Source organism: Microtus oregoni, unplaced genomic scaffold, assembly GCF_018167655.1.
Source record: "Microtus oregoni isolate MIOR12 unplaced genomic scaffold, Mior012 000005F_ref0000423, whole genome shotgun sequence".
Classification (NCBI taxonomy): domain Eukaryota; kingdom Metazoa; phylum Chordata; class Mammalia; order Rodentia; family Cricetidae; genus Microtus; species Microtus oregoni.
In genome coordinates, this window is record NW_024543064.1 from 2,476,233 (window position 1) to 2,495,328 (window position 19,096).

The following is a 19,096-nucleotide window of genomic DNA, read 5'->3' on the forward strand; positions in this document are numbered from 1 at the left end:
TAGGGGACAGGGACAGCCAGTGACTTTCATTAGGTCACCAACAAACCTGTTTTAGCTCAAACCCCAATTAGGATGGCCAATGACTGGGGCGAGTCCCTGGGGGTCTCAAACATTGTGGGCTTGGGACGTTGGTTGCTTCATCTCTAACTTGGTTGACAGAGCCCAGTACTCGGTGTGAAGTGAACCGCTGACAGACCACATTAACTGTGACATCATGTCGATATACCATGGTGGGGGTGGTCTGATCACAGTGTGTTCCTCTGGGGTTTTTTCCTGCTGACTGGAAGAGAAAAGACAGTGTCTGTGTGGGCCTAGTGGTCCTGCCAGGAACCTTCAGTCAGAATTGCTGGGGTTTCTCTGTGTAGGATCACCCAGTGGTGACAATGGATCTTTTAATCCCAGAACTCAGGAGTCAGAGGCAGATGGATCTCTGTGAGTTCAAGGTCACCCTGGTGATGTGGGATTCCCCCTCTGTATACTGTGAATACCACTGATTAATAAAGGAACTGCCTTGGACCTATAGCAGAGCTATAGGGGAACAGAGCTAGGTGGTGTGTGTGTGTGGGGGGGGACAACTAAGCTGAATGTTGGGAGAAAGGCGGAATGAGGGAGAAGCCATGGAGCTGCCTCTGGAGACAGACGCGCTGAAATTTTGCTGGTAGGCCACGACCTTGTGGTGATGCACAGATTAATGGAGATGGGTTAAATTAATCTGTAAGCGTTAGCCAATAAGAAGCTAGAGTTAATGGCATGACTCCAACTCAAAGTTGCTAGACCTCTGTGATAAGCTGTGCTGTCTTTGGTTCAAAGAGATTTTGCTGTCTAGATGCGTTAACTTCCTTCTATAACCCTATTCTTTACTGGTGCCCTGGGCATTGCAGGCCTGACTGATGTACCCCCTGACTCTCCCATGCTTGCTGGGACTCTGTGGGGTGCAGCAGGTGCTGAGGTCTGAGTTGGTCACAGAGCATCTTCGGCAGCTTGCTGTGGTCTGGGGTGTGGTGCTATCTTGTTTGTGATCTAACAAATGAAGCTTGCGTGAAGATCAGAGTGTGGTGCTAAACCACTAGTTAGCCATAGATGCCAGCCAATGGTGGCACACACCTGTAATCCCAGCACTCTGGAGATAGAGGCAGATGGATCTCTGTGAGTTCACCCTGGACTCCATAAGAGATTGAATTATCTGAAAAGAGAAGCAGAGCCAAGAGGTGGTGGCTCATGCCTTTAATCCCAGCACTAGGGAGGTGGAGACAGGAAGTGATATAGCTGGGCGGAGAGAGGAATATAAGGTGGGGGGAGACAGTAGCTCAGGGTTCAGTCTGAGGACTTGAAGAGACAGGATATCCAATTCGGTCTGAGGATTTCGTAGAGGTAAGAACTAGTGACTGGCTGCTCTGCTTCCCTGATCTTTCAGCTTTCACCACCTTAATACCTGACTCCGGGTTTTTATTATTAAGACCAATTAGATTTGTGCTACACTGGCTCACTAGTGTAGGCGCTGCCAGGCCTAGAAGAGGTCCAGCTCAGCAAAGAGGAGAAGCTATCTGAGGCTTTGAGGAGGTGGAGGCAGGGCTAGGACGGGGCCAGAGGCAGCCCATACACCAGCTGTGCTTACAGGCTGTGACAGATGTGCATGATACAACTGTCTCTGAATTCGGAGCTCCCCTGGGGGCCCTTGGTGCTTCTGCCATCAGCGGGTACCACGGCCAAGTGTAATTCAGCCTGAAGTCTTCCTCTGAAGATCCTGGATCTTTTGTGGCTCCCATTGCATCACAGGATGCATGTTCTCTCTAAAAAAACTCCAACAAAATCTACAATTCCTAGGCCAGTGAGATAGCTCAAGGGTAAAGGCGCATGCTGCCCACCCTGACGACTAGAGCTCTAGCTCTGGGACCTGCACAGGGGAGGAGAAAACTGACTCTTGAAAGCTGACCTCTGACCTCTGAGGTGTACACCTGCATGCATACACATGCACATGCACGCACACACATACACACATGCACACACACATACATACATACATGCACACACACACACACACACACAAGACAGGCTATTGAGGAATGTGGATTTCATTGAGAGGATTTAACTTAGAGTTTTAGGGTTGATTTACTGGAGTGCAGGTCCTGACCTGCCCTCTCACCCTGAGGTCACACATACCTGCAGCCAGGGCCCCAGGAAGCCCCTTTGATTGGCTCCTGTAGTGGCCAGCATCATACACTCCTGGTGGTGGCAGCAGAGGCTGGGGCTGCAGTCTGGTGGGAAGGGAAGGGCTGAACAGGGAGCTGGGCACAGAAGCCCCTGATATCCCTCACCAAATCCTAGCCCTGAGGGTGCAGATATCCCAGAGGTCTTTCTCCCCCTCCCCTCTCTCTGCCTCTCTTTCCCTTTTCCCCGCCCCTTCCCCCCTCTGAAGAGAGAGATTATAAGACAATAATGTAGTAAAGGCTGGGTTACCAGCTGTGGGAATTTTGTAGAAAATAGAAAATAAGGAAGGGAGACAAGGCTGGATGGTGTGTGGCCTCCCGGAGGCTGTGGTGGTCTCTGAGTCCAGACCTGGATGCTAGGATGGAGCCTTCAAAGACACGGGCAAGAAGGCAATGTCCCAGCTGAAGGGACAGTGGTGCAGAGCCGACTATCAGCAGCTGGCTCAAGCACACCCCATTAAGACTGGAGGAACCCGTGGGGGGCAAGATGAGAGTGTGCATGTGGGGGTGCTGTGTGAATGGTGAGCAGGCCAGGGTTTGATCTTAGGCCTCTGGCCAGATGTGCCTTCTGTGTGGACGCAGGAGGACCTGGCAGACAGGAAGGGCGCGAAGAAGAGCACTCAGATAGGAGTCTTGGGTTTGTGGTGGGGGCAGAGTTGTAAAATCCGCTGACCTCCTGGGAGTCTGGAGCCTGCGGGTAGCCCCTCCCCCTACATCTCCCCGCCCCGGGCATTGGGCATCTGTCACTTCTCAGTCTCCCTCTGCTTGTCCTGGCCATGTGTGCTCAAGGGATGAAGTGGAACCCATGTTCTCTCTGGCTTCCCCCAGAGGGCTGACCATCTTCAGATACGTCGTTGCTGGAACTGAAGAAGTCAGCCGGTGTGGGTGCGAGAGGTAGGGTGACGTGTGGAAGGCAGAGGTACCCACAGAGCACTCCTGGCATAGCCTAGGCTGGGATACCCAGACCCAGTTCCAGCCAAGGCTCTTGTTGCTGTGTTCCCAGGCTACAGCCAAGATGGAGCCCTGGAGGAGCATGTGTTTGGGGTCCTCCACCTGACAGGGAGTTTCAAAGTGCTTATTCCTATCCTGAGTACTGGCCTTCAGTGGGTGGCACAGGAACGTGGGAGACCATCCAGGGCAAAATGATCACAGCATGACTGACGTGTTCCAGATGCCGCTGTGGGTCTCTCTCTCTCTCTCTCTCTCTCTCTCTCTCTCTAACAAAAACCAGCGTGAGCCAGTGAAGTGACTCAGGGGGCAAGGGTGCTTGTTGCCATGTCTGATGACCTGCAAGGAGAGACTGAAAGCTGTCCTCTGACCTCTGCCCTCACACCATGGTACACGTGTACACATATACCGCACCACACGTGTATAAATAGGTAATGCATAAATAAGTGGACTTACATAAAAATTCAAGAATGTCCTGAAAATTTCCTAACACATAATTAGCATCTTATCTTAAAATATTGCTTTTGTAGACTAGGTCTCAAGTAGTTGAGGCTGGCCTTGAACTGATGCCCCTGCCTCAGCCTCTTGATGACGGGGATTGCCTGTGTGCATCGCTGCTGGCTTCCAAACAGCATCTTGAAGCTTGAAGCTCAGCGGCCTCCATTCATCTTGTGGTACGGCCGAGCTTCTGCCTGCTCCCAGCATATTTAACCCCCAGAAGAAACCTGGGACCATAAGCATTTGCTTACCATTGCACCACCTCAGGCTGGCACCCCCGGATCTGCCTTTGGCTCCCTCTGTAGACTTCCTGTCCTGCACCTGTCGAAGCAACAGACTCAGACACTGGGTGGCTCAGCGCTGTTCTCACGGTTCATCCACATTGGGGGTTTTGAGTCGGCAGCTTGTCCCTGGTCACGGCCAAATGCCACCTACCGTGTGCTCGGGTCACATAGTGTCTGTCAGCTCTTCTGTTGATGTGTTCCTGACCCTCCACCCCACCTGGCTAAAGTGAAGAGTGCTTCTGTGAAGTGCTTCTGTGGAGGGACATAGGCTTTGCTGTCCTTTCCCCTTCTGAGCTGGCATAGTCAGTGTAACGGGGAGACAAGGACCACATGGCCCATAGGTCAGGACCTCAGAGCAAGGGTCTGAAGGTGTTGGCTTAGCCCAGCTGATCCATTCACGCCATTCATTCCCCGTCCACCAGCCTAGCCCTGCTGGCAAGCCCACCATGACCAATGGCTCCTCACCAGAAAGGACAAGCGCCCCCGCAACTGGTGAAGGCAGGTTTCTTCTGACCCTCTGTGTTGGTTGGCCAATGCTGTGTCAAGCCTTCGTAACTGTGGTAAATGGGAAGTGGGGGAAATTAATTCCTATTATTAAAGAAGAGTATAGATTAATTGTTCATTCCTGAGCTTATTATAGTTGTGTGAGCTGAGCTGATTATAGTTGTGGAGCAAGGCGCTTAATGTCTCAGAGTCCGTCTTCTGAAGAGGACGGGGCCGTGACTATCCGGTGCCGCCCTCCCTTCCTAGGTGAGCCTCCACCCTCTGGTCTCTCTTTGCCTATGCTCTGCTGGGCCGCTGTACTGGCTCTTCCAGCTTGTGCTACTTCTCTGGGGACCAATGGTCTGGCCTGTGCCATCTCTAGAGCGTGCCACAAACCTCTATGAGCCGCCGCCTGCCGGGGGTCAGGCAAAAGCGACAGATCTGCCCTGCCAGCCCTGGGCAAGTCTGGACCTGTCGGCTTGGCAGTGCAGGGCTGGGCCAGACTGACTCCCAGGGCTCAGAAGGCTGCCCCAGGGAGCTGTTCCTCAGCTGGGATAGGGGCAGCAGCGGGCAGGTGGACTGGGGTTCCCCTGCTCCACCCGCTTCCTGGGTGGAGTCTCCATGTGGGAGGCTGTGCTAAGGAAATAGTGGGGAGAGAGCTAGTGGGTTCTAGCTGGGGTCACAGTAACCCTGCTCCCCTTTATCTCCTTGAGGAGGAGACCACCCACAGGTGACAACTCCAGGACAGTCTCAGGGCCTTAGCTTTAGACTCTGTCAAGTTTTCTTGTCTGTGGGTCCAGAGAGGACCCCTCCCCTCTTGAGTTCCGCAGCAGCCTGCATAGCTATGCTTCCCAGACCTGGCTCCAGCAGGGGGCACTCTGTCCATGCTCTTACTAAGAGGAACTGATGTCTGAGCTGTCTCCAAGTCCTGGGCACCTGGGACAACCTTCCCCCACCAAACACACAACCAACACCTGGCTTGACCTAACCCTGGCCATACCTGTCGTCTCAGAACACGGTGATGGCAGCCCTGGCTTATTCTTGCACAAACTGCCCTAAGACCCTGGAGACTAAATTCACTCACCCCACAGCGTCTACACAAGGGGTGCCCTTGTTACCCGTTTCCCCAGAGGTTATTTACTGCCTGTCTGGAACCCTTCCCACCCCAGCAGAATCTAAGAATGATATATCAAAAACCAAATTTGCCTCTGTCTCACTTCCTGGGCCAGTGGATGGACTGCTTGAGGGGGAAGAGAAGGAGAGGGAGCAGAGGAAGAGAATGAGGGGGAAGAGGAGGGCACAGCGGTGGTGTCAGCAGCATGGGCAGAGAGCTTGGCAGCTGCTCTGGAGTCTCCCCTGCACGGTCACAGCCCTGCTCACTTCACTCACCTGAGAAGGCAGAGGGTGGGGCTCCCCAGATGCTCACGTTGTCCTCCTTCTCCCTCCAGAATGAGCCGCAGCGTGGGAGAGATGACCCAGTCTGCCTCTTCCTCCCCTGGCGAAGGAGCTACCTTCGAGCATCTGTGGAGTTCTCTGTGAGTATGGAAACCCCCTCAACCATTGGGCTTGCTTGACCTTGGCTGGCTTGGAGCAGGTTGAAGAGGGTCTGCTAGGGTAGCAGCTACCCTAGGCCGTGGCCTGGGTGGTCCGTCCTCTGGCCAGTGCTCTGATGGCAATGGGCGGAGAGGTCCAGGGTGCAGAGATCATGTATGCAAAACGATTTCATCCCAGTACTGCCAGGTCTGAGGGGCAAGCCAAGGGCTGGTGAGGTGGGGACGGGAGCAGGAAAGCGGCAGAAGGTGGAGGACTACGATCGATCTCTGGGACACACAAATGCTGCCAGGAGCCATGGGGTAGCCTGGCATCCTGAACCAGGGGAACTCAGGGGATGATGGACCAGATGCTAACAGCCGATTTTCTCCCCCCACAACGTAGGGAGCCAGACAGCACTTACTTCGACCTTCCCCAGCCCAGCAGGGGGAATAGCGAGGCAGTGGGCAGCGAGGAGACCAGCATGGATGTCTTCCACCTGCCGGGCATGGTGAGTAGGGCGGTCCTTGCTGAAGACGAGATTGGTAATAAACAGGGGTCGGCTTTTCTCAGGAGCCAGGCAGAACGAGGAAGCCAGGGCTTTGGGTGGCCCACCTTGTGTTAGTCAGGACACTTCAAATTATAAAGAAGTAAATATATTTAAGTTATAAGAAGTAGAACCAGCTTGTCTTATGTCAGCTCCTTGGTAGAAATGAATTTAAATTAAGCATGCTTGGCTCCAGTGTGGAAGGAGCTGCCAGCATGGCTGGACCCAGGGGTTCCCAGCTGCCTCTTTCACCTGTTTCTTTCTTTAGTTTTTCCTGAGATGCCTTTGTTTTCAGGCGGCTTCACCCCTCACAGAGAAGGGAGTTGAGATTCTCTAACATCTCAAGGCCCTGTGGAGAGGGCACGTCTCTTTTTCCATTGCCCAGAAAGCCCGCTCCATGTTGGTCTGAGTAAGCGCGTAGCTGTCTGTCTCTGAGCTATCCCTATCTTTCGTGTCCCCTTTTCCACTGTGGACCAGGTCAGGATGGAGGGCAGTGAGCTTAGCTCTCTATATGAGAAGGGGACGATGTGGCCAATGGGAACAGTCTCTTTCCTGGACCAGGAGGGGTGCCAGCCCGCCAGCTCCTACTGGGAACTCTTGTCTAGAAGGCAAGCCACAGTAGTTAGTGTGGTTCTGTCCCTGACCCACTCTCCGGCTGCCGCTGCGATGCCCTGCTGATGCCAGGAGCTGGAGGGAGGTGGCTGGTGCGTGTAAGAAGGGGCCTGTGACGACCTCTGGTCCTGAGGTCTTCTGTCCTCAACAGCCTCCCCACTGGCCCACCAGGGTGCTGGGATCCCATCAGACATGGAGGCTGGGAAGGTGTCAGGCGGGTACTCGTTGGAGGAACCCTGCAAGCATGTGAAGGAAGAGCAAAACCCAGGCCAAGTTGGCACATGTCAGCTGCAGAGGCACCAGAGAGCTGAGCAGGTCTCCAGGACAGCCTTTCTCCCACTAGCCCCTGAGGACCCATGTGCCAGAGGGCCGGGGACTGGAGAGGCTGGGAAAGTGTGAGGCTAACTCACACTGTCAGAATGAGTGTACACCAAGGCTGGAGAGGCAGGAGACATCTCCTTGTGGCCCCACCCCCCTCTGTAGAGGGTAGAGCATGGGTCAGGGCCTACTGGTCCCCACAGAACTAGAAGACTGTCTCCTACAGCGGCAGCCCCGGTGGGCCGGGGTCTTTCAGGTGTCGGCCTGGTGATGTCCACGTCTCTGAGCTCTGCCTGTCCAGCCCTGGTCTCTGCCTACTCAGGAGACTGTCTCAGAGTTCACCTTCATTCAACACCTTTGCGTGTCCGTGTGACAGGCATGACAACTAAGGCAGATACTGCAGCAGGGGTATCCTGGGGTTTAGGAACAGAAGACAGCCGTGCAGTATGGCCAGAAGGATAGTCCCCCACCCTGCCTGTTACCCCTTAGTGACAAGATCCTGACCCTTGTTGTCTACAATACTGGTGTCTTCCAGTCTAGAGAGACAGGAAATGGCTACCAGGCTGCAGGGAGGGGGGACCTTATACAAAGACTCTAAAGATGCCTGCCTTGGCAATGCTGGAAGCTGCCTCCCCCGGCCCAAGCTGCCCAGCCCATGCCTGAGAGGACAGAATTCTCAGAGACCCCACTGACCTACCTGGGTGGGGGTCTTGGACTGAAGGTGTAAACAGGGAACAGTCCCAAGCCCCTACGGCTAGGGATATGGTACCCACCCCTGGCCCTAAGGATACCCAATGTAAACATGTTGGCAGGGTGCTCATGAGACCTCACCTGCTGGGGCATGCTGCTCCCAGCGGGGGTAACTCGGGTGGGGCACAATGCCTCCACAAACAAGGGGCCCGCTTCGTCAGGTAGCAACATGCCTTGCAGTAGAGCCATGGATGAAATTCCTGGGTGCACAGCTCAGCTCCTGGAAGTGGGAATTCCCTGGAGCCAGGACTTCCTGGCCTCCTTCTTCAGGCTTCACCTGACCCTTATCCCAGTCCTCTCAAGATACAGCTACCGACCCAACAGCTTCCTGTATGTTTCAAAACTCCCACCCGCTCTGAAAGCGAAAGATCAAGACTCAGATGTAAGCCACATCTATGGCCATCTGGCGGCTGTGCTCCAGACTCATTGGCAGAAAGACGGCCTTGCCACCCTTGGCAGAGGGCTGCGGAGAACTGCAGGGGACGATAGCTGTTTCTTACCTGAAATGAGGTGGTTGAAGTTTGAGCTCACAGACGACATGGCTGATTGCAGCTTATCAGGATCAACAATGCTTAGGGAAGAAAGGGACAGCTTGACACTGCAGGGCGCATGCTCCCAGAGCAAGGCGAGGTGGACAGTGTTGGGATTCGCAGTCACCAGCTGAGTCTGTGGGATGGAGGTGGCTGTGGAAATAACAGCTTGGGGTACAGTTGTGTTGGGGTGGCTTGGGGACCTGCAAGGTCCCTCACTGTTGCAGGGTAGGGCTCTCAGGAAGCAGTGGTCAGGGCTCAGACTGAGAGCACATACTCCCGGTCTGGGGAAGCCACAGATGGAGGAGGGTACCCTGCAGAGGCCCACACTCCCACGTGTCAGCTGAATGGGTGCTCTTACATGTGGAGTGTGTAGCCCAGGAGTGGGGGTTAATGGCTCCCATTCGGGGGCTCGGAAGTATGATGGACATCAGAGGGAGGAGTTGGCCACACTCACACAGAGAGGAGGGTGCGCATGCCGTGGACTCACATGTGGGTTCCATGTGTTGTTTCAAACAGGACACCAGCACAGAGTAAGGCCCCCACCTCACACCCCACAGTCTGCAGCAGCTTCTAAAGTATTGGGTGGCTTTTAAGATCTTAGAGTCCTGGGGGAATGGGAAGTACAGAGAGGAAACGGTGCTGAGACAGCTGGGGTACCTGGGCCTACTCAACACTGTGACTGGATGGGAGCTCCCAGATGTTAGCCCCACCCCTGGGAACTCTAGCCCACCCTCTGGCTGGGTCCAGCACAAGGAATACTACCCAGCTTCGCTCTCAGGTCAGCGAGTAGTTCTGGACTCTGAGGTACCGAGGGCTCTCAGCAACCCCACCTCCTGTGTCCTCAGGGACTCTCACCCATCCCCACAGAAGCTCACCCAGTGCTGACTGGTACCTATTTGTTCCTATGTGCTGGATATCCCCACCCAAATGCCAGGATAGTCTGGCAAAGGTGATCCAGCTTAAACCAGCACAGTTCTTGAACAGGTGGGACATCTCTTCAATGGTTTATGCTGTGACCAAGGGACCTCATGTGGGAGATTGCTTCCTGTCGCATGGGAGGTCTTGAACAGGTCTGCCAGCTACAGTGAACCCTCAAAAACCACACGATACCCTTCACCCCACCTTCATGACTGGCAGAAACCGGTACCGTCAGTGAGTTCAAGTTCTCACATGCCTCTGAGTCTCCGTGTCCTTGCTTGTGAAGTTGGTGTGATGGAAGGGGCTAGAACAGAGAGGATGCTGGGGGATGTGCAGGATCCTCAGAAGTACCAGCGGATGCTGGGAACCAGCTCACCTGCCTGGCCTTGTGTGGAGGGAGGGGCTTGACATCTGACCACGTCCTTGTCTTACTCGAGGAGACTGTGTTGTGGGGTTAAAGAAAATGGGGTAAACAGGAACAGCTGGGCCCCTGGTGGGTTGTGGAAGAGCCCCAGACTTGGTGAGGGAAGCTGTGAGACCCTGTGGTCTTAATTTCCTGTGGCCATGTAGACAATGTAGCAGAATCTAGAAGGTTGTGATGAGTAGGGGGAAATCGAGGTCCCAAAGACTAAATATCCTAGGTTCCTAGCCCACCCTGGCCTTCTAAGCTGGGGAGACCACAAGGTCTTTTAGTCTTCTGGGTCCCAGTGGCCATATTTGTAAAATGGGGAGATGGACAGTTAGAATTCTCTAGGGTTTGGGGGCAACAGGTGCTCTTTCTCCCACGGGAGTGATGGGGAGGGCAAGGATGGTGTCCTATGTTTCCCAGGCTGTTTCCTTGAAGGCCCTGAACAGTTTGCCACGCAGAGGCACTGGGTCCTCGAGCTGGTTTTCCCCGTGTCCAATTCGGCCTTTGTGTATGCAGCTCCTTGCCCTGGCAGTGGTCTTCAGTATTAGCTGCCCTCGAAGATTCCAGGACCAGGCTTTAAAACAGGCCCTGGTCGCTGGGTGTTGTGGCCCATGCCTAAAATCCCAGCTCCTAGGTAACCCTGCTAGGGGGATCTCAAGTTTGAGGCCAGCCTGATCTACCTAGGGAGACCCTGTCTTAAAAATGAAGTGATCCCTGTCCAACAAGAAGAGGACTCAGAGCAGTACTCTCCCAGGTACTGTTAGGGTGAGCTGGGGGTGGGGCCCATGCCAAAGGCTGGGGATGGGAATGACTGCTCCAGCCTATTCTAGGGTGCCCAGCAAGGTTGAGATGCTTCGGATGCGGCCGTCCATGTGTGTGTGTGTGTGTGTGTGTGTGTGTGTGTGTGTGTGTGTGTTGGGGAGTCCCAGATCACTGAGGCTTCCACCACAGTGACTGGAAGATTGAAGGAAGGGCAAAGTCCCCATCATGAACACCAACTGCTGCCAAGGAACCGTAGAAGTTTGGCTTTGAGGGCAGGAACCCCAATTCTCACCCCATAAACATGATAAACATGTTGTGAGATCAGCCCCTTCACTCTGATTCCTTAGTCTCCGTGAGCCATATGAAGATAGGCACCGAGAGCCAGAGCCCCTCCAGCTCTTAGGCTGCAGAAAACCCATAGAGGGGGCGGTGGTTCCACAAAGGAAGGGGGAGAGAGGCAGGTGCCCCAGGGGTGGCTGCAGGATCGCCGCCCTTTCCTCCCCTCTCCACGTCCTCCTCCAGGCCTGCACCTCCAGTAGACCACCCAGGAGGAGGCAGGAGCCAGGCTGGGGCAGAGGCTGCAGTGGAGAAGAGAGCTCAGAGATGGACACGGCTTCCCTCATGGGCCTCATGGCTTCCCTCATGGGACTCATGGCTTCCCTCATGGGACTCATGGCTTCCCTCATGGGACTCATGGCTTCCCTCATGGGACTCATGGCTTCCCTCATGGGACTCATGGGCTCTCAGGCCAGGTCCCTCGTCTGGAAGTGTGGACATGAGCAAGAATTCTCACCTGCGTTTTCTCCTTTGCAAAACCAACATGACAGTTGATTGATGAGGACTCAGAGCTGCCAAGGGGCACAGTTCCCTCAACCCCATTCTGGAAACTGAGGGCCATCTCTTCAGGATTCTCTGGAGCAGCCAGGCCACACCTACTGGGGTGGGCGTCTGCAAACCTATCCCTTAGCCCCCAGGAGAGAAACTGCAGATGCCCCCCAGAACTTCTTACTATGAACCCCAGTTTGAGCAGTGTTTCTCAAAAGATTTTCCCCCCACAAAATTTTTTTCTTTTCTTTTCTTTTTTTGTTTTGATTTTTCGAGACAGGGTTTCTCCGTAGCTTTTGGTTCCTGTCCTGGAACTAGCTCTTGTAGACCAGGCTGGTCTCGAACTCACAGAGATCCACCTGCCTCTGCCTCCCGAGTGCTGGGATTAAAGGCATGCGCCACCACCGCCCGACTCACAAAATTTTTCTTAACAAACTGGCTTTACTGTTCAGATCTGACTTAGGAGCAGTGTGGTGGAGCTGTGGCTTTCAGCCAGGGTAGGGTTCTGTATGACGTAGGGTACCTCCACTGCTTCTGGGGGTCTCCGAACTCTGAATTAGTGCTATAGCTACAGTTCCCACCCAAACCCAGCTACTTCCAGCTCTCTGGAGAGGCAGAAGGTGGTTTGGAACTTGGCAAGAAAGGGCTAGAAGGGCTCAGTCTCTGTGCCATCTCTGCATCTTCTTGAACATCTTTAAACTTTCAATGTGGGGATCACACTGATGTGTTTTAGGGGGCCTGGAAATCCAGGGCCAATGTCCACTTCCACAGGACACACATCTGTTGTAGACAAGGTGGGTTCAGGTACCTACACCAAAAGTGACTTCGTGGTTTGAAATAAACCTGAGACTTAGATGACCCCAGACAAAGGGCAGTGGTAACCGCCATAGGGCCACCACTGGGCAGATGCTGATGTAGAGCCCCTTTCTCTGTAAGGTCTATAGTGGTTGAGATGCATTCTAAAGGGGTCCCTCAGGAATTCTCTTCGGTGGGGTAGCCATGTCCCTGCTTCCTGGGCTTAGTTAGAGCCAGGAAAAAAATACTATCTATAATGCAATGCTATGGATTCTTTGGCTCCACCCACCAGTGTGGGCTTTTGACCACCTGATCCTGTGCCAGGCTCTCCACGGGTGCCCTGGCACAAGCATAATGGTGTGTCTTTCCTCTCTTCAGGCCTTGGGAGTGGTCCCTATGGGACCATAGTTCTCTGAGAGGAGGCAGGTCCTCTCACCTGGGTCGCCAAGGCTGGCAGCACCACCTGTTCCTTCAGGGTGGCCAAGCCCTGGCTACCAAGGTCTCCAAGACCAGGGCTGACCGCTCATGCTTTGGAGCGGCGGCTGCTTATAGGTGAGAGCCGCGGCGCCCAGAGCCTTCACTGGGGGCAGCTAGGAAGGAGCACGGTGGGAATGGGTGATCTCCGAGCCAGCCAGTGACCCCGCATCCCCACCGGCTCCCCCTGTGCAGCCTCCTTGGTGCGGTCCAACACATCTGCGGGCAAGCTGAGGCCTGCCCTGCGTTGATGAATAGTCATGAGGAAGAAAGGGGTGGGCCCCGGTTTGTTGTTGGATGCAGCCAGTTGACAGAAGTAAGGGAGAAAGGCAGGGTGAGAATGCCAGCCCACAGCCCACGCGCTCCTGAGCATCCTTGGCTCCTACTTTCCTAGCCAGACAGCCTCAGCCCCTCCTCAGTCCACCCCACCGGGAAGCCACCAATCTGCCCCTACCCCACCGAGCCACCCAGACCCATGCCTCGTCCCGCGGCACACCAGCTCCTCAGCGTGTGCAGCCCCCCACAAGCATACCATGCTTTACGTCGGTGACCCCATGAGACACCTTGCCACGGTAGGTGTGCTGTGCCCGGTCTACTTGGAGACCTGGTGCCATGCATCTCTGGGGCTTGGCAGGGTCTGCCATGGTTGGGGTTCAGAGAGACATTCTCTCACCTGTCTCCATGGCCAAGTGCCTGCTACCAGGTGGGGTGACCAGTGGCGTTGGGGAGGCTGGAGGCAGATCCTGGGCTGGAGGGTGGACGGCTCTAGTTCTCTTCATTCAGAGGTGACTCTTGAGGACCAGAAGCTTCTGGCAGGGCAGCGAGTGGGAAGCTGGAGGGAGGCTCTGCTGGTGTCTGATGGGGTGGCTGAGTTACTGCCCTGTGAATTGGGTGATCCTGAAACAGCTTTTGAGTCTGGTGGCTCTGGTCCTGCTCAGGGTCCCTGGGCTATCCTGTGCTGCCTACTCAGCTGCTGAGGAACTTATGCAAAGAGGTCATCTTTGCTTTGTGCTTGAGCGTGAGGCTGCCCCGCCCTGCCAAGAGCATCCTCACCTGGGACTTTGTTCACTTGACAGCACAGATGGGGTGTTTCTCATAGCCGTGGGCTCTTCCCAATGTGGGTGTGAACTCCAAGGCACAGATGGGTAGTAGGCTGAACCCAAGGCTTCCTGTTGCTCTTCTCATTCAGGTACAGCTAGCCTCGGCAGAGGAGCAGAAGGCAGAAGGGGCCACAGCCTGTTCTTGGCCTGAGCCCAAGGGACTTAGGCTCATTTCCAGACTTGCCAGGTCCCTGGGGTCAAGCAGACACCAGGCTGCTAATTGAGCAGATGGAGGTCTTGGTGCAGCTGCCCCACATGGGACTATTTCTCCGTTAGGGGAGCAGGCAGAGTAAGGGCCATGAACACATACACTGTGCAGGGACCCTACAATGGGTAAAGGATTGTGGGAGATGACAGAGTCCAGTTGTACCCAAGATAGGAGCCATGAGTACAGAGCCACAGAAGTCTTTGTGAAAGATCAGAGATCTTTGGAGAACTGCAGCTCCTAACAGAATGAGCAGTGTGTGTGTGTGCGTGTGTGTGTTGTGTGTGTTGTGTGCATTGTGTGCGTGTGTGGTGTGTGTGCGGTGTGTGTGCATGCACATGCATGCGTGTGTGTTTGCATGCATGTGTGTGTGGTGTGTGCATGTGTGTGGTGTGTGTGTGTGTGGTGTGCGCGTGTGTGGTGTGTGAGGTGTGTGCATGTGTGTGTATGTGTGTGTGGTATGGTGTGAGTGTGGTGTGTGTGGATGTGTGTGGTATGTGTGTGTGCATGCGTGCATGTGTATGTGTGTGCATGCATGCACATATGTTGGGGGCATACTGGCATAGCTCAAGGGACAGCAACTCCACCCTTCCTCCTACCTTCACCTGAAATCCAAGGAAGGGGTGTCCTTCTTCCTGTCTGTCCTCACCCACATCCTAATCGATTATTTTGTCCGCCAGTGTGTCATTGTCAGATACCAGCTACCCAGGTAGCCTTTAACTCCCATACCCAGTTCTGGGCCATATAGTTTACTGACCTCTGGGGTATCTGGCTGCCATGTCTGGAATCTAAGGGTCTCTTAACTGGCTTATCTGGAAGTCAGAGGGCAGAGAACTGTGCTGTTTTTTCCCCGGCTTGTTTTTTCCTCTAATGGAACAGGCGCCACCTGTTCCATTGACTGAATGCAGGTCAAATCATGGTTCTTCATGGATGCCCTTCCTGAGGCAAATAGGAGACAGAGAGCCACTGTCAGGGCCACACAGAGACCTGCTTCCGAGACAATCAGTGACTCCCACCCAGCTACTGCTGCCCTAGGTCTCAGAACCAGTAATGGCTACCATGTCACGCTGTTATTCTGTGTGTGTTATGTTGTTTTGGTGGGGTATGTATGTGTGTTTATATGTGTTCTTGTATTTTGAGACAATCTCTTTCTTGCAACTGGGGCATACTGAGTAGGCTAGATTGGGTTGTCTGTCTGTCTCTGCTTCCCGAGACTAGATTACAAGCTCACACCACCACGTCTGGCCCTTGTCGTGGTGCTGGGGATGGAACTCAGGTCTTCATTCTTTTGTGGCATGCACATCACTGACTGAGCCGTCTCCCCAGCCACGTGTCCTCTCTTTGTGGACCATGGATGCCCCTTCTGCATTCGGCCCAATGCAGCAGTGCACCCCAGGATTTGCTGGGGCTCCAAGCTTCTCCTGCTGGGAGCCGGGCAGAGTCATCAGTCTAACTGGGTGGGCGGGTGACTCGGTTTCATTATTTGCTCGTGACCTTGTCCCAGTGAATGAGAGGATGTGTAGCAGAGAGTAGCCTTTGGCTCAGAGTGTATTAAAGATAATGTGAACCATGGACTCGCTGATGCGTCTTTCCCATTCATCTGACTTTGTTGTCCCTGCCTGGTGGAAGCAGCCACTTGGGAGTCCACAGGCCAGCCTTGTCTTTGAAGAAGTGCCCGGTTTTCAGGATGCTGTCTGATCCAGGGATGGTTTTTCTGATAAGTGTACCCCATATTGATTTGGGGTTCAGTGTATGGGTTCAGACTTTATCTCTGGTGCCCCCACCCCCAGCTATGACTTTAGGGAGAGTATGAGGCCACATGCCGAGGCACAGTTTTGTTCTCTGTAAGCAGGGTGGTACTAATTCTGATGCCTGCTTAGGTCACAGAGATGAGCTGTGAGATCCCAATGACAGCATCTGGCCATGGCTGTGCCGGCCCTTTACATGTTGGTGGAGTTACAGAGAAGCTGACTGCAAGAACTGGGCGTGAGCTCATCTTCCTGCTGCTGCTTCCTGTGCCGTTGACTCTGCCTTTCCCCCCCACCTTCCTTTCTCTCTCCAAGGAGTAAAGAGTCTTTAGCCAAGTGGTGTCTCTCAGCTGGAGTCCAACCCTGAATGCAATGCAGGATGGGCTGCATGCAGGGAGCCCATTTACAGTGTAGGAAGAAGTTGAGGGCCATTTGAACTGGGCCTGCTAGATGGGATGAGATGAACAGGAGCATATGATAGGTAGGACTATCTTCTGACACCCTGAACTCTTAGCCTCTTCCTCAGTTTCCAGTTCTCCTGCATGTGTGCGCGCACACACAGATGTGTGTGAGGTTGCAGAGAAGTGCATGTGTGGTTCAGGTCTGGAGTCCACCCTGTGCCTGGAGCAGGCTTCCCCGAGCTCCTACAGGAAGCCCAAGGGGTGATCTCATGAGGGAAAAGATAGCTATGCAACAAGAAAGGACTGGAGAGCAGAGGGGTGGAGCTGGCCTTAGGGTCTAGAAAGGCACAGTGCAGTGCTGGGAAGTGACCAGAGGAGGGCAGAGCTGAGACTGGGAGAAGGGATGTGGTCCAGGTGGGGTGGGGTGTGTGAGGGTGACTTCAAGGGCTTTCCACCGTGATGGAGAATTGCTGCAGGAGCCTCAGAAGGGAGAATCAAGCATTGTTCTGTGACCGTGCAGAGTTAGGGGTGCTTCCGCAGTTGAATGGTTGAGACAGAGAGAGTGGCTGGCTGGTAGGAACTGGAGACTAAGCGTGGAGTTCCTGAAGCAACAAAAGGAAGGAGGATGGGGAGGCCATGTGGGCAGGATGCTGTGGACACGGACATTCATGGGGGAAGCCATGTGCAACTCAGGTGTGGGAGGCCATGCGGGCAGGATGCTGTGGAGATGAACATGAGTGTTATTTAAGTCATTAAGTTTATTTATTATTTGTTATTACGTTATTTAAGGGGGAGCTATGGGAGAGGGGGAAGCAGTTCTGGGAAAGACAGCCACTTTAAGGAGAAGCCTGGAAGCCAGGAAGGGGGCATCATGGTGCCCTGGGACAAGGGGTTCCACTATGAGGTTATGAAAGGGACCAGAGTCAATCACAGAGAGGGGGCTGGTGACCCCAGGGAGGATAGAACTGAAGTAGGATTAGATGAGGGAGCGGCACACCCACTGGAGTCTGATCCAGGGAGGTCATCCTAAACCTGTGTTCTCTCTGTCTCCTCGCTGTCCGGGGACATTTCCACTTTCTGTATTCCCTCCTGGTTCCCAGGGAGCCAGATGATGGGATATCCACTCATAAAGCCAAACTGAGCTCCGGCGACCCACCCGGGCAACATCATTTCAGCTGTGAGACACCTTCTACTCCCTTGAACCAGACCCAAACCCTAGCGCTATCTCTGACCCCCCTTTTAAACACCTTTTCTCTACTGCTACTGTGTCCAAAGGCTGCAATGATGCCTACCCCATGCTTAGACGTGCACAGAACCACGTAGACGTGCACAGAACCACGTAGACATGCACAGAACCACTCAGACGTGCACAGAACCACTCAGACGTGCACAGAACCACTCAGACGTGCACAGAACCACGTAGACGTGCACAGAACCACTCAGACGTGCACAGAACCACGTAGACGTGCACAGAACCACGTAGACGTGCACAGAACCACTCAGACGTGCACAGAACCACGTAGACGTGCACAGAACCACGTAGACGTGCACAGAACCACTCAGATGTGCACAGAACCACGTAGACGTGCACAGAACCACTCAGACGTGCACAGAACCACTGCCCTTCCTCCCATCAGAGGTCCTCAGAGACTCATCTATAACCCTTTCTGCTGAACCCAGTTATGAGCCCCAACTTCTCCTGCTGTGTTCATCACCCAAGCACTTGCTCTTGGCCCTTCCTCTGGCCAGGGTCCTTTCCCTGCACCCCTGAGTAGGACTACACCAGATCCCACAAGATTTGGGGGGTCCAAGGGACTGCTTCCTACAGACTAGAAACCACAGCAGCCCATGCCTTTCCCAAAGTCCCACCCTGCCTAGGCGCCTGTTTCTGCCTCTTCACTGGGCAGTGTTCGCCCTTGTATCCTGGAAGCCCCGAGCTAGTTTGTTGATTGTCCAGAAGGTTCATCACTGTACTCCCAGGGGAGAACTCAGGACCCTCTGCCAAGAGATGACATGAGCAATGCAGGGGCATGGGATGCCCTGAGTGTGTGGGCAGCATCTGTCCTTAGCTTTCATGGCCCATCTCCCAGCTTACACTGGGCTGTCTTCTCCCTCTTTGGGTCCCAAGACAGTGTCACCATCTCACTATGGGTCACTGCAGGTGGCCCACATTGCTTGGGCCCGCATCTCCTTTGTCGTGATCCTAATTTCTCGGGTCAGCTGCTCGTTCTTTATTCCACGTGAACCTAAAGTCTAGGAAAAGACTGGGGGATCCTCACTGACTGGCTCCAGGTGTCCTCAGCTATGAACAAGACAGACAGAAGGACAGCAAGAGGAATGCATGGATGTGGATGCTGAGTTCCTGAGTACAAGAATGTGCCCAGGGAGAGGAGCTGGCAGAGGCATGCCCCCTCCTACATCTTTCTCTGAGCGCTACCTCCCCTATGCTATTGGGGCACACTCAGATGGTTTGAAATTTTCTGTAAATCACTGCTGCTCGTATAGTGCCAAAGAGATGGGGGAGCTGCCCAGAGACCCCCAGGAATGTTCTGCTCCACGATACCCAAGGTTCAGGCTGCACTGGGTGGAGGGATGGCCCAGACTTCACAGTGGGTCTTGCAGACGCACGCCTGGCAGCTGAGTGGAGCTTCTGGGGGCACGTTTCCCGGGTGTGAGGTGTGGAAAGTTCCACATGGCCCTGGCATGGGACCGGGCAAGGCTCTGCCTCAGCGGGCAAAAGGAGGGTGCT

At 54.2% G+C, this 19,096-nt stretch overlaps 1 protein-coding gene across 2 annotated transcripts in view; it reads left to right on the forward strand.

Moving 5' to 3' along the window:
- The window catches only part of Tp73 (tumor protein p73), a 58,364-nt gene that overhangs the window by 8,115 nt on the left and 31,153 nt on the right, over positions 1–19,096 (forward strand). The window contains exons 2-4 of one of the 2 annotated variants that reach the window (XM_041652110.1): positions 5,869–5,955; positions 6,356–6,465; positions 15,107–15,117. In XM_041652110.1, the coding sequence (XP_041508044.1) occupies positions 5,869–5,955; positions 6,356–6,465; positions 15,107–15,117 (208 nt within the window). Of the gene's footprint in view, positions 1–5,868; positions 5,956–6,355; positions 6,466–15,106; positions 15,118–19,096 lie in introns of those variants that run through there. The other variant, XM_041652111.1, reaches the window with a different exon arrangement.